At 43.6% G+C, this 14,994-nt stretch overlaps 1 protein-coding gene across 18 annotated transcripts in view; it reads left to right on the top strand.

The window, feature by feature from the left end:
- The window catches only part of ME3 (malic enzyme 3), a 321,404-nt gene that overhangs the window by 134,283 nt on the left and 172,127 nt on the right, over positions 1–14,994 (top strand). For all 18 annotated transcript variants that reach the window (XR_012423600.1, XR_012423598.1, XR_012423596.1 and 15 more), the window contains one exon: positions 10,679–10,754. Coding sequence is in view for 8 of the 18 variants with exons in the window: in XM_074015035.1 (XP_073871136.1) it covers positions 10,679–10,754 (76 nt within the window). In the remaining 10 variants the exon portion in view is untranslated. The remainder of the gene's footprint in view (positions 1–10,678; positions 10,755–14,994) is intronic.

Here is a 14,994-nt window from a genome sequence, read left to right as displayed (position 1 = left end):
TCGCTGACTCTGTTTTAATTAAGTCCTTTATTATTGGACTTGGTGCCAAGAAGCCTAAATGAACATTGTCTACTTGAGTGGGTGTTGTTGAGGGTTCTTTTTTTCAATTCTATTTTAGGAAATTTCCAAGAATCACTCTTCTACAGGCCGAGATAAGGGTTAAGAGTCTTTTTCTCAAGAAATAACATTCTCCTAAGTGAACATTATCTTTGTTTTTCTTTCTCTCTCCTGTAACTGAATTCAAACATTCAAGAGGAATTTTCTGGCTCCTGATGGAAGCTGGAGATAGTGATGTAATTTGCATGCCTTTGTTGGATGGAGGAAACTTCACCTATACTTGCCCTGATGAAATTCCGGTAGACTTTGAGCTTTAAGAAATGTACAGAGAAGGAATTGTGATATCGCCGCTACTCATGGCTACTACACAAAAATTGGATGGTTGGCATATTTGCTTGCTAGGGCTACTGTATGTAACAAAATACTACAAATTGGATGGCTTAAAGCCACAGACATTTATTTTCTCATAGTTCTAGCGGCAAGAAATCCAAAATCAGATGTCAGCAGGTCGTGCTCCCTCTGACGCTCGTCGGGTACACTCCTTGCTGCTCCTTCTAGCTTCTGTTATTTGCTGGCAATCCTTGGCATTCCTGACCTCTGGATGCATCACTCCAATCTCTGCTTCTATCATCCCATGGGTATTTCTCCCTGCATGTCTGTCTTCTCCTCTTATTATAAGGATACCAGTGCTTTTAGATTAGGGCCCACACTAATAACTTCATCTTAACTTGACCACATCCGCAAAGACCCTTTTTCCAAATAGGGTCACAGGCACCCGACATTAGAATTTGTGCGGAGCTGGAGATGACCTCTACCACCCTCCTATAGCTTTCAGTGGGCTCTTCAGCTGGTTCTAGAAGTCAAATTGACACCAGGCAGATAAGCAAGAGAAAAATATACAAATCGTGTTAATTTTACCTATACAGGGACTTCTTAAGAGAGTGAAGTCTGTAGAAGTGGCCAAAGCAAGATGCTTTTGTGCATTTTGGACGAAGAATGATAAATTTGAGAAGAAATGATAGTACAAAGAAAATCTGGCTGGGGGAGCAAATGTCCTAGGGGAGTCACTGGGAGATATATGGGGAATGTAAAACAGGTGGACGATGATAAGCGTTACTTTGTTAAGTACGTTTATTTAAGTCGATCGCAGCCTCCATTTCCCAGTCTCTCATGATAAGGGCATTTTCTCCCCTGGTATGGAGAGGTTACCCCTCCCAGAGGAATCTTTGTCATAGGCTGCATGCAGGAAAAGACAGGTCAGCTCTCCCTTTCTGAAACTACAATTTCTCCAAGTGTTTTCAACTCTAAATAATCGATTCACGAGATGGCATATTTGGGGATGGGACAGCCTTCACAACTTCAGATTTCAACATATTTTCTTGAGGGATATAACTCAAATGGCTGGAAATTTTTCTCACTCAGAAAAGGTTTGGGTATTTTCCCACTCTCTACCATAAGTAACCAATATCAGCTACCACTTTTGGAGCATTTACCACATGCTAAGCCCTAGGCCAGGTTCCTGATATATATTCTTTTATTTAATCATCACAGAAATACTTCGAAGTAAACATTATTATATGTCTAGTTTACAACTGTCAAAATAAAGACCCAGCTCTGCCTCCTTCCAGCACCCATATTCTGAACAACTCACCATACCTAACACATACGTCGCTTATAGAGTACCTGCCATGTGCCTGGTGCTACGCTAGGCCCTGGGAACAAATGTCGTCCTGCCCTCATGGAACATGAGTCTAGTGGGAGGACATATGCATCAGAGATATAATTTCCTAAATAGCAATTACTATCTTCCAGTGTCATAGCATCATTTCCCACAAGAAGTACTTGTCCTTTGCTCTCATTGCCAGAGGTCTGTTGAAAGAACAGTGGCTGCTGAGATGAAAAGCAGTGCAAAGTCCCTCAAAACGGGGGTTCTCTCACTTCCACTTTCAACCTGTCGACAGGTTGAAGCTCTGATTAAAGTGGAAGTGAGCATCTCTGGACATTGTTATTGAACAAACAAATCGTTTCCTGGCCATATCATGCTGAGAAACAAACAACCCTAAAATCTCAATGCCTAAAGCACAGTTTATTCTGTGCTCTGCCCCATGCATGTCTGACCCCCACATCTAGGAGCTGTGCTCTGTGTCACCCTCACACTGGATGCAGGCTAATGAAGTAGTCTTATCTGGAACTCTACAGGTTATGTGGCAAAAAGAAAAAGAGAAGATGGTAAATCACACTGACTCTGAAACACTCGCACCCAGAGGGGTCAGGTTGCATTTTATTGGCCAACTCAGGTCACCAGGCTGTGCTTTATTTCAACAAATCATGGAAGGGCAGCCTGCCTTGTGCCTGCAAGAGAGAACAGAATATATTTAGAGAACAGAATGAGTTGCTTCCACAAATGGACAGAAAGAAGTTCCAACCCTGTTCCAGGATGAACAGCCCATAACATATATGTCTTTCAGACCAAATGAATTAAGTATTTGAAGGAGTAGATCAGGTACTCAGTGCAATTTTTGTTGAATGACCATTCCCTTCCCTCTCTGCGTACTTACCCCAAAGCTCCATGCAGCAGAAGCTATGCCCCTTCTCTGACCACTCCTTTTGTCAGTGGGCCCTGATGACCAAGCACCGGCTAAGAGAGAACCTGTGGTCTTTCTTGGAAACGAAAATAGGAAAGTCCAAATGTGAAAGCCATGAATCAGGGGACAGTGATGTATGTTCCTGAGCAATTCCCTGTAGCTTCCCTTTAAACAGCAACCTCCTGAGTACACATACAATATAATTTTAGATATAGATATTAGGCCAGGCGCGGTGGCTCACGCCTGTAATCCCAGCACTTTGGGAGGCTGAGGTGGGTGGATCACTTGAGGTCAGGAGTTCAAGACCAGCCTGGCCAACATACAGTGAAATCCCATCTCTACTAAAAATACAAAAATTAGCTGGGCATAGTGGTGCATGCTTGTAGTCCCAGCTACTTGGGAAGCTGAGGCAGGAGAATCACTTGAATCCAGGAGGCAGAGGTTGCAGTGAGCAGAGATCATGCCACTGCACTCCAACCTGGGTGACAGAGCGAGACACTGTCTCTCAAAACATATATATACAGAGAGAGAGAGAGAGAGAGAGTTTATTTACTCACAACTTTTCAGGAAAAAACTATATTTGATGTAAAACAAGACATCCATTTGTTTAAACCTTGGATTCCATAGGTAGGCAGCATGCCATATTCACTATATATTTTTCCTCAGGTTCCAAAATTGATTCCCTGAAGTAAACAGGAAAAACTTGGGAGAAGTAATCAGTAGCTAAAATTATTTTTGTTTTTGTCCTGTTCCAGTTAATGGCTATTAAAAGCAAGATTTCCATGACTGCTTCTATTCCAGATGGCCATGTTCTCAGCTCCAGGAGTAGCAAAAGAAGTTGTGTTCTAATGACTCAGAGGAGTCATTAGCCTTGATGAGTGTTCAGGTTGCAGTAACTCACTGCAGGATGTTTAGTGCTTTGGGATCCCTGGGCAGCCTATAATTTGCTCAAAAGCTGGAAATGTGTCTGCACCTCTGCAGATCCAGGCCCGTGGCTTCCTGTGTCTTCCCACCTTCCTGCCTCCCATTGTGCCTCAGAGCAGGATAATACCACTTTAAACATGTCACATTAGCTGTCAAAGGCAGCGCCTCACAGGACATCATTCATTCCCAGGGGTTTTGACTCATTCTCAAGGAGAGAAGACTGACACAGACCCAGCTGTGGAATACAGAGAGCTCCTTGGCACCTAAATCACTAACCCAATCATCCGTAAATAGCTGCCAGGAAACCGTAGCAGCGGGATCTTAGGGAGCCTCACTCTAATACCCCCTTCAGACTTACCATACCGGACAAGGTTAGACAAATATTAAGATTCACGTGTCTACAGGGTTTTACAGCGTGCAGGGATTTTGCAAACTTGCCTTGTTTGATTCTCACAGTCATTCCTGTAATGGAGAAACCATTGTCTCCATTTTACTGATGAGAAAACTAAGGCACAGACAGGTAAAGTGACTAGTCCCAAGTCACACACCTATAGGGGCCATGTTTCAGGGATCCAAGAGACCTGTGTTCTAATCTCATCTCCACCTTCACAGATCCACCTCTTAATCTCATCTGTAAAATGATGGTGATGTCCTCTGGATAGTGTTGCATGAGCATTATGACAATGTACATAAAGGGCCTGCCAGTGTCCCTGGAACAGAGATACTCAAGAAAGCTCATTAAATAAACATAAATATTGCCTTTCTGTGACATGTTTTCCCTTGATCTCTTTCTCATTGAATATTAGCTTTTTCGGGTAACATGGAAAATTAGTCCCAATTGTGTATCACCAAAGATCCTTCTATTTTGTTCTTACTCAGTCACCCACATAATGAAAGATTTTCTACCTGCTATACTTTATTTACAACTGTCTTCTTATTTCAGTAACACGTATAACTATTCATCATGACTCCTGACAAACATGCATATTGAAATGGATGATTCTAGCTAAAACGCTAATTTATAATTATTTACAAACATTTACCAAACACTTACTATAAGCCAAATATCTCTCTGGACATTTTGCCAGCATTTGAGCCCAGGCGACCTGACTCCCGAGCCCACACTTCTAACCTCTGTGCTAAGATCAACAACATTAAGAGCTACCATTTGTTAAGTATTTACTATGGGCCAGCAGCACTGTAACATATTCTTTAAAGTTACATTGTCTTATTTAATCATTGTAACAAGTGTATGGTGCAGGTGGTGTCACTTCCATTTTACACATGAGGAACTGAAGCTTGAGGAAGGGAAGTAACTTATTCATAGCCGTGTAGCTAGGAAGGTACAGAGCTGGGCTTCGAGCCTGCATTTGCAAAGCGTATACATTAAACTCCTAGTCTATGCTACATTCTAACATTTCTGTGAACCATCACTTGAATTGTTTGAAGCCTCATCACTTTTCAGTGCTTTGTATGATGGGAAATCATTTGAAAATCCCCATTCCAGCCTCAGGGACTCCTTTCTCAGGGTCTGAGATCTTAGGGTGAAACTAAGCAGGCCTAGGTAGGAGCACCCCCGAGGCACCTAAATGTTCTTCCTGAAGCCACTAAGAAGGAATGCAGAGGGCTGAGTGCATTCCTCAGGTGATCAGAATCTCATGTGTATCAGTCTGTTCTCATGCTGCTATAAAGAAATAGCAGAGGCTGGGTAATTTATAAAGAAAAGAGATTTAATTGACTTGCAGTTCTGCATGGCTGGGGAGGCCTCAGGAAACTTATAATCATGGCAGAAGGCAAAGGGGAAGCAGGCACCTTCTTCACAAGGCGGCAGGAGAGAGAAGTGCAAGCAGGGGAAATACCAGATGCTTATTAAACTATCAGATCTCATGAGAACTCACTCACTATCACAAGAACAGCATGTAGGAAACTGCCCCCATAATTCATTCACCTCCTTCTCTCCACACGTGGGGATTACAGGTTCCTCCCTTGACACATGGAGATTACAATTCAAGACGAGATTTGGATGGGGACCCAAAACCACTATATCATCATGGAAACAGATAAGAACCAACCCCATCACTAGTTACTGCTGGAGAAAATGGTAGCCTCTGAGTGAAAATAGGCTAAATCTGTAAATACATTGCTGAGGTCATTGAAGAGGTGTTCTTCCCGGGGGGTACTGTATCTTCTTTGAGCTGCTTTAGATGCAGTACTGCCAGGAAATGGAAGGATGGGCAGGGTTCTGGCTGGGACCTGCAATACATCTGCTTATCATAATAATCCGTAGCCCTGCACATTTTACTTCCTCAATATACATCAAAGAAAACTATTAGGGACCCCAAAGTGCTTCTGTTTGGCACACTTCCCTCCTCTAGGTGTCTGTCAAGAACTACATCCTTGAGAAAACCAATATTCTGCATTAGTGGAAAGTGCATCGGGCTCAGGATCCTGCTTCAGGCAGACCCAGCTGCTTATGAGCTGTGTGACCTTGGACAAGTCACTTCACCTCTCTGGACTTTAATGTCCTTATTTACAAAATAAAGTCTTTGGACTTTATTTTATAAATAAAATAAAGATTTGGACATCTCAAAATCCCCAGCCAGGGCAATCCTTTCAAAATCCTTTGTAGCTACCTGCAGTTTAGGCAATAGATGGGAAAGCACTTTGAGAAGTGGTTAAAAACTCTTAATGCATTTCAAAAGGTGTTATTTTTGCAGTGCAGAGCATGAAATTGTACATGTAGAAAAAGAAAAAAGAGTCCTTTGAAATTTTAGTAGCTCTAATTTAAATGTAAAAATGTTCATTTTAAGTGTCCCTCCTCCGTCTCCTTATCTTCAACAAAGAGGGCCTATTTTAATATACATAGATAATTTAAGTATTCACACCTATCCTGTGTTTAATTAATCACACCAGAGCTTTGGTAAGGTCTAAAATAGTGCATGGATCTTACCCGTTTGTTTGCCTTCTCCATTGATAGGAGTTGTTAAGAGTCTTCCTCTTCCTGGTAAGGGAGAAGCAGACATCTCTGCAAGTGGAGATTTCCTTTATAAAAGTAAATTTCCTTTACAAAAGAAAAACTTGTGTCCTGTTTTTAGAGCTTTTCCTGCCTCTGGTTATTCTAGATGGTCTTTAGCTCAAAATAATCTACAGGTCAAACAGGCGCATTTTAGGATGGCATATTCTGGTACCCTTCACCTGGACCTTGCTCTCAAACTTTATGAGTAAGTTAATTCAAATACCTACCCTGCCCCACTTCAGTGTGATAAATGGAGCCTTGCACTCCCCAAGTCTTAAATTCTGGTGTTTTCCTCTTTCCTCATTCATCCACCATCTCCACGTGTTCATTTTCCTGCTCTAAGCCACAGGCAACAGCACAACCCACATGATCCCTTGAACATGATACAACATAGCACACACACAAGTTGCCTTTGTTCCAACTCTCTTCAAGCTTTATTCAACACTTTTCATCCTTATCCCTCAGCTATCATTATCGTCATTCATGTATTCATTTTCCATTTCTTCAGAAATTGTGCACTGAGTATCTATTATGGACTAAGCTTAGGGATAACAGTGGTAAACAATAACAACCAAAATAGATGCACACTTTGCCCTCTGCAGTTCAGTCTAATGAATGGGATGGGGATTATTAATCAAATAGCCACACAAATACATGTGATAAGTTTGTTTATGTAGGGATGGAGTACTTTAAGAGCATATAGCAGAGAGCCTCTACTTTGAATTGGAAGTTATCAAGAGCATGAGTATGAATTAACTAAAGAGTGAGGAGAAGCATGTGTATTAGGCAGAAGGAATGGTATGTGAACTTGTAATTGCCCAGTGGGTTCTTCTTGCCCACTGTACAGACAAAAGCAATTCACGAAGACCATGGTATTGCAGTAAAGGAAGGGTTTAATTAACACAAGGCAGCTGAGAGGAGGGAGTGACTCAGCCTCCTAAGAACTCAGAAGCTAGGGATTTTATGGATAATTCGGTGGGCAGGAGGCTAGCGAATGGGCACTGCTGATTGATTGGGGACGGAATGATAAGAGTGTGGAAAATGGTTCTTGTGCACTGAGCCCACCTCTGGGTAGGGGCCACAGGACCATTTGAGTCATGAGTCATGGGTCTTGGTGGGGTCAGTTGGTTGCCAGAATGCAAAAATCTGAAAAACATCTCAAAAGACCAATCTTAGGTCCTGCAATAGTGATGTTATCTATAGAAACAACTAGGGAAGTCAAAAATCTTGTGATCTCAAGCCACATGGCTGCTGAGCAGTAAGGGATTATAGAAACTATGCCTATGTTTTAGCAGAGGTCAGGCCCTTTCCATAATCCTAATCTTGTGGCCTTTCCTTAGTCTTACAAAGGCAGTTTCAGCCCACAAAACTGAACACAGAAGGGATCAATTTCAGGGAGACACTATTATCACACTTGCTTCAAAGTTAAATTAAAAACTAAATTCCTCCCATGGTTAGCCTGGCCCCACGCCCAATAATCAGTGAGGACAGCCAACCTGCAAGACTAGAAGCAAAATGAAGACAGCCATGCTAGATTTCTCTCACTGTCATAATCTTTGCAAAGGTGATTTCAAAGTAGCACTGGGGTAGGAAGAACATGGCACATAAAGGAATGGAAAAAGACCAGTGTGGCTGAAGAATGTGGAGTGAGAAGAGGAGTGGAACAAGATGAAGTAAGGAAGTTGGCAAGAGCCAGACAAGAGTCTGTAGGCATGTTGAGGACTTTGGTCTTTATTCTATTTTTAGCACAAGAAGTAAAACAATGAGTCATTGATTTCAAGAATATCACTCTCACTAGCATATAGAAAATAGGAGAGAGGCAAGAGTGGATGTTACAAAGTTATTGCAGCACGTCAGGCAACAGATATTGGAAGCCTGGATAAAGGAGGTAGTGTTACTGATGAAAGAAGTGTTTGAACCAGGAGTTATTGAGAAAGTACAAATGAAGAACTTGGCAATGGGTTGTATAAACGAAGGGAGGAGACCATCAAGGATGATTTCAAGGGGTTGGAATTGTTAAATTAGATATGTAAGGGGAAATATTCACTGAGAAAGGGAGTAGGAAAGAGAATCAGTTTTGTCTTGAGTCTTTGTTTTGTCTTGTATTTGAGTCATAATGATGGAAGATTAGATGATAAATTTGTTTTGCTACATGCTAAGTTTGAAGTACCTTTGAGGTATGCACAGGGAAATGTCAGGTAGGCAGTTAAATAAAAGGTCTAGTGCAGTGGCTCTAAAATCAGGGATAATTTTTTTCCTCCAGGGGACATTTGCCAATGTCTGGAGATATTCTTGGTTGTCACAATGTAGTGAGAGGTGCTACTGGTATCTGGAAAGTAGAGGCCAAGGATGTTGCCAACATGCTGCAATGTACAGGACAACCACACCCTTCACAGCAAAGAATTATCCAACCCAGAATGTCAATAGTGCCAAAGGTGAGAAACGCTGATCTATAGATATTTGAAAGTCATTGGCCAAAAGCCTTGGGTATTGATAAGATCACAAATAGAATAAGAGTAAGAAAAAAAGTGGGATAGTACAGATTTTTGAGGAACTTTAATGCATAATGGCTGGATGACTTACCCAACATAAGAGAATGAGAAGGAGCAGCAGAGAAGTAGGAGGAAAACTCAAAGAAAATGGAGTCACAAAAGACAAAAGTTGGGTAGGGGAGTGATGAAAAGTGTTGGATGCTACCAAGAAGACAAAGGAAATGGGGACTGATGAGTGTCCATTGCATTTAGGAATATGAAGGTCATTGGTAGCCTTTGCAAGAGCAGTTTTGGCAGCATGATGTTGAGACAAGATACGCTGCAGTGGGTTGAGGAATGAATGGGAGATGAACAAATGGAAGCAGTTAGTGTAGGCAATACTTTTAGGAAGTTTGGCAATGGAAGGGAGGAGAGTGAAAGAACAGTCCTGGCAAGAAATATGGAGGCCAAGAACAGTTTGGGGTTCAGTGGTGTTTTTGTAGTTGTTTTATTTTGTTTTAATTTTTTTATTATGGAAAATTTCTAACATATATAAAGTAAGCAGAATATTATAATGGACTTCAATGTACCCTAGATTCTATGGACTCTGGATTCTGTTTTATTTCTCAGTTGAGTAATGTTTGTTCTAGGAGGGAGTTGATTTGGCTGGACTCAAATTCCCAACTCTGTCTCTCCTAATCAGCAATAACTGAAATCTCTGCTTGGTTCTTTCAGATTCCAGCTGTACTTATTTTTTGCCAGTCCCCCTGTGTGTACATAGTTTAGTGGTCAGCCAATAATTTGGGTAGATTTGGGAGTTTATCCTTTCTGTGGCTTGTCCCCTTCCAGAATCCACCCCCTCTTCATTTCCTGGCTTCTCTTCTAGCCCCAGCTCTATTATCTGATACCTCTAGCTATTAAGACTTTGGTCTCTGTTGCCCCAAGTTGCCTGCAGATTGGACTGCCTTCAGGCAAAAAGCTGCAAACTTGCAAATCCCAAAAGGTATAATTCCTGCTTTCAAAGCTTGATTCCCCTCCAGTATCTGTCTGCTCTTGGCCAACCCCCATTGCCTTCACACACGCAGCACGCACGCGCGCGCGCGCGCGTGTGTGTGTGTGTGTGTGTGTGTGTGTGTGTGTGTGAGATGATGGAGTAGCTCAAGACTGTCACTCACCTCTCTTCCTATCCCCAACTCCATCCCCCACTGCAAGAACCTCATACACATGTGTCTGAACATCCCAACTCACACGTCCAAGTTTCAGTCATGGACTCAGCCCTAGGGATCCAGCCACTGCAGTGTGGTCTGTACTTGGGAGAAGGGACCTGGAGAAGAGGCTGTCCCTCTTCCAGTCCCTGGAATCAGCCTTGGGGCCATTCGGTCAGGGAATTCTGGTATCCTGGGAAAGAAGGGCACAGACTCTGGGGAGCACAGGCTCCAGGCAGGCACACCCCTTGGCCCCATGGACTCCTTGACCTGTGGAGAGAAGCAATTGGAAGAAAGCCTGAGGATGACCCTCTAAACTGCTGGGGCTCTGGGCAGGAGACTACCTAGTACTATGGACTTTGCTCAGTTCCTAGTCTGACTGCCTGGTTTCTCTGTGTGTACATGTTTTGTTTCTTTTAGTGGACTGTTCATCACCATTCATGACAAGGGCCATCTTGCAACAATGCTGAACTCTTGGCCAGAAGACAATATTAAGGTATGATCCCATTTTCATTGCTATTTAATCATTGTTGGGTGAATCCTTCCAGCCTGAACCAGAGTCATTTCCAGCTATAAAATGAGCCATTATGACACTGAAGGAAGCATACTACCACCCATTCCTAAGCCACAGACCTGTTATAGCCAAGTACAAACACACCACAGAGCAGAGGTTTGCATGAACCAGGCATCCATGTGACATTGCCCTTCATTATTGTGATTATTAGTCTGAAGATATGTTCAGCATGTGTTGAGTCCCTGCTAAATATATGGTGCCAGTTTCCATGGTAGACACAGAGAGAAATCAGGCATAGACCCTCTTCTCAAGTAGCTGACATGTGATGCGGAAAATAAGCCAAAGGCACAAAAGGCTAACAAGGCGGTACTTGTCCAGGGATAAATAAAGTACACGAAAAGAACTGAGGGTGTTCTTCTAGAGGCAATGATGATTTTTAGCCTGAGGAGATTCTGGGATGACTTCATGGGGGAAGTGACAGTGGAGCTAGGCCTTGAATTTAGGGGTAGGCTGTGGACAGTTAGGTAGTGGAGAGACTAGGCTGTGGAGTGAGGACATTCTGCACCAAGAGTAAAAGCCTATGATGGACAATATCTTCACACTTGGGTACGTGTACCCCGGGTGTACACAGCAGTGGGGGGTGGGGATGTGGGACATAAATGTAGAGTGACAAAATAAACCTGCCACTTCTTCCAGGAGCATCCATTTTACTCAAAAATTTAAGAAGAAAACATTTCTATATACCAAACAATATACATTATAGAATGCAAAAGTTGCCCTAATTTTTTTTTTTTTTTTTTTTTTTTTTGAGACAGAGTATCACTTGGTTATCCAGGCTGGAGTGCAGTCATGGATTATTGCAACCTCAATCTCCTGGGCTCAGGTGATCCTCCCACCTCAGCCTCCCCCATAGTTGGGACTACAGGCGTGGGCCACTGTGCCTGGGTGATTTTTTGTGTGTGTTTTTTTTGTTTTGTTTTGTTTTTTTGCAGAGATGGGGTTTTACCATGTTGCCCTGGCTGGCCTTGAACTTCTGGGCTCAAATGATCTGTCCATTGAGGCCTCCCAAAGTCCTGGGATTACAGGCATGAGCCACCATGCCTAGTGATGTTAATTTTTATATATAAAACATGCAAATTTGTAGAAATGTATTAGCCTCTGGCTAAATCCCCAGATCTCCTGCTATAGAGATATCTATGGAGGACTTTGAGGGGTTCTGGTATCTAAGATCATTGTTGCTTCTGAAACAAAATGGGTGAGGCAAAAATGCAGAACATCCACTGGCTGGTGGGTGAGGGCATTTTTGGCACCTGAGCTGGGGAGGTGTTGGTGCTGACCAAGTATAGTACAAGGAACTCTCAGGGCCAATGAGTGCTCACATCACCCTGCCTTGCCTGGGAGGCCGTGGTACTCCAACACATCTACTCTGGAAGAGCTCACCGGAGATTCAGATACAGAGAAGGTATACGGGCCCATACTTGAGGAGCTCGAAGTCTAGTTAGAAAGCCTCATCCGGAAACAATGACAGTACACTGTGTCTCTGCTGCCAACGAGAGAACCATGCACCTCTCTCTCTTTTTCCCTGCCCATTCCCTGAGCCCCTCCACCCTTTTCCATTGGACACCAAATACAGCTTCTTTCTATCTACCTCTCTTTGTGTCCCACCCACTCCTGGCTCTCTCCAGGGAATGATATTATTTAAAAACAGACCAGAATGGGACAGAACCTTGGCCCTCAGGAGCCAGGCTCGAGCCACAGCCAAGGCCCTGGGACTTTAATCCTCGCTCGTTTTTTGCGTCTGTGTCTGGGTATCATTTTGCCTTGTGCTTCTCCCTCCTGCTTATCTGCTTCAACTTCAGTTATATGTCCTGCAGGCCCTGCAGGTTTTGGTCCCAGGCCCAGAGAAGCGAATTTCCAGAGCATGTCTAGCATGAATCTATAATAAAACCGTGAGGACATTAAGGGAAGCCAGCTTACTGGATGGACTAATCTTAGTGGATATGCTGCTGGGGTCCTGTAAAGTTACCTCTTTCACTCACTTTCCTGGACAGTTCAACCATGGGGAAACCTTGGACATAGGAGGCACTCAGTAGATGCCTACAGAGTTGAATGAATTCAGCTGATAGACATACTGAGCATCTTCCATGTCACAGATACTGTGCTGGGAGGTTCTCCACTAATATATTCGGTGCTTTTGTGCAAATTATGAGGAACTAGAAAGAATGATGAAAAGGTACCTCTGTTTAACAAAAAGGCACCCTTTCCTCCAAGCTGACACAGGGACTTGGTGAGGGGATCATGGACTGGATTTCAGGTTTCAATTGGTCCTCTTATCAGAGCACAACTGTATCAAGGGCCTTGCTGTGAGGGATGCAAAATGAGAAAAACATGGACCCTGCCCTCAAATTGCCTTGTATTGTGGTTAAGAAACCAAGATGTAAATTCAAAATAGAACCTTAGGAGCTAAATAGCTATTGACTTAATAACATATTTTGAGAACCTTCTAAATACTGAACGCTAATTGCCAAAGAGATGGTGACCACAACTGTTGTGATTCTAGAGGAAGAGAAACAGGGCTTTGGGCATCCTGGAAGAGGTAGGACTCCAGCAGTCTCCAAATAAGAGAGACATCCAGAGCCTCTAAGGAGAATGTTAAGTTGCCTGAGCAGATCTGGGCCCGTGATACTGAATTCAGTTGCATTCAACCATCTTTTAGAAAACATCTACTCTGGAAGAGCTCCCTGGAGGTTCAGATACAGAGAATGTATACGGGCCCATACTCAAGGAGCTCAAAGTCTAGTTAGAAAGACTGATCCAGAAACAGTGACAGTACACTGCATCTGTGCTGCCAAACAGAGGACCCCAGAGGACAAGGAGCAGACAGGTGACTGGCTGCCCCCCCACCCTGTGGTACCGCAGAGTACACAGGTGAGTGCCTGGGACCACCTCCATCCTTTATTCCTGTCTCACTTTGAAGAAACCTGGAGATCAGTCCCAGTGACTGTGTAGGGGAATCAGACCAGGCTTTGCAATAAGACAGCCCCGGATTCTGGCCTTGAAGCTTCACTTACCTGCTGCGTGTGCCGATATTCTCTCTGAGCTTTGCTTTCCTATTGTGAGGATTAACTGTGATAAAGTCTATACACATCGAAGGGCACTTGAATGGATACTGTCATCACTGGAGGTGGTGGAGGCAGCTATAGCCCAAACAGCAGTGCAGGCAGGGCCTGAGGGGGCTGCCTTACCTGGGAATCACAGGCCACAAATGAGCAATCAAACGATTTGACCCCTAGACATATTTGATTTGGCTCTTAGTGGTTTTCTAACATTTTGAATTTGTAGGCAATATTTTTAAATCAGGAGATTTCATGAGAAATATATATCCAAGGACTTGGATTTCTGGCTTCTCTGGAAAAGCCAGGAGCTCTGAATATTGGGCCTGTAGTTTGGCATGTAAATAGGTCCACTGGAGCTGATTGGACTGCCTGTGGCTTACCCCGGACCCCTCCTTGCCGTACTCACTGGCCTTTATCTGGAGGTTCCTCTCCCCCCACCCCCAGGGTGCCCTTTCAAAGGTTTAGAACTTCCAAGCCACAGTCTTTCTTGTTTTCTGATGTGTATTTTCCAGTTATTTTAGCAAGTGGAGAGGAAGGTCTCCCTACCTAGGTAGGGAATCTCTGCTCATTATTCTTTCATAGCACTTGGGAACTGATGCAGAACCTCTCCTTCACTACTTAATTCTATTCCCACAGTCACTGGGAGAAGTTGGACTAAGGACATCTGAAACCCTCAATGTGGGTCCTGAAGAGTGTGTAGGAGTGAGACCGGGTGGGCGTGGTTCACGCCTGTAATCCTAGCAGTTTGGGAGGCCAAGGCAGGCGGATCACTTGAGGTCAGGTGTTTGAGACCAGCCTGGCCAACATGGTGAAACCTCATGTCTACTAAAAACACAAAAATGAGTTAGGCATGGTGGCAGGCACCTGTAGTCCCAACTATTCAGGAGGCTGAGGCAGGAGAATCACTTGAACCCAGAAGGTGGAGGTTGCAGTGAGCCTTGTGCCACTGTACTCCATCCTGGGCAACAGAGCAAGACTCTGTCTAAAAAACAAACAAACAAACAACAAAGGGTCGGGCATGGTGGCTCATGCCTGTAATCCCAGCACTTTGGGAGGCTGAGGTGGGCAGATCACCTGAGGTCAGCAGTAGAAGACCAGCCTGGTCA

This window comes from Macaca fascicularis, chromosome 14, assembly GCF_037993035.2.
Source record: "Macaca fascicularis isolate 582-1 chromosome 14, T2T-MFA8v1.1".
NCBI lineage: Eukaryota > Metazoa > Chordata > Mammalia > Primates > Cercopithecidae > Macaca > Macaca fascicularis.
This window is presented reverse-complemented; position numbering and strand designations above follow the sequence as displayed.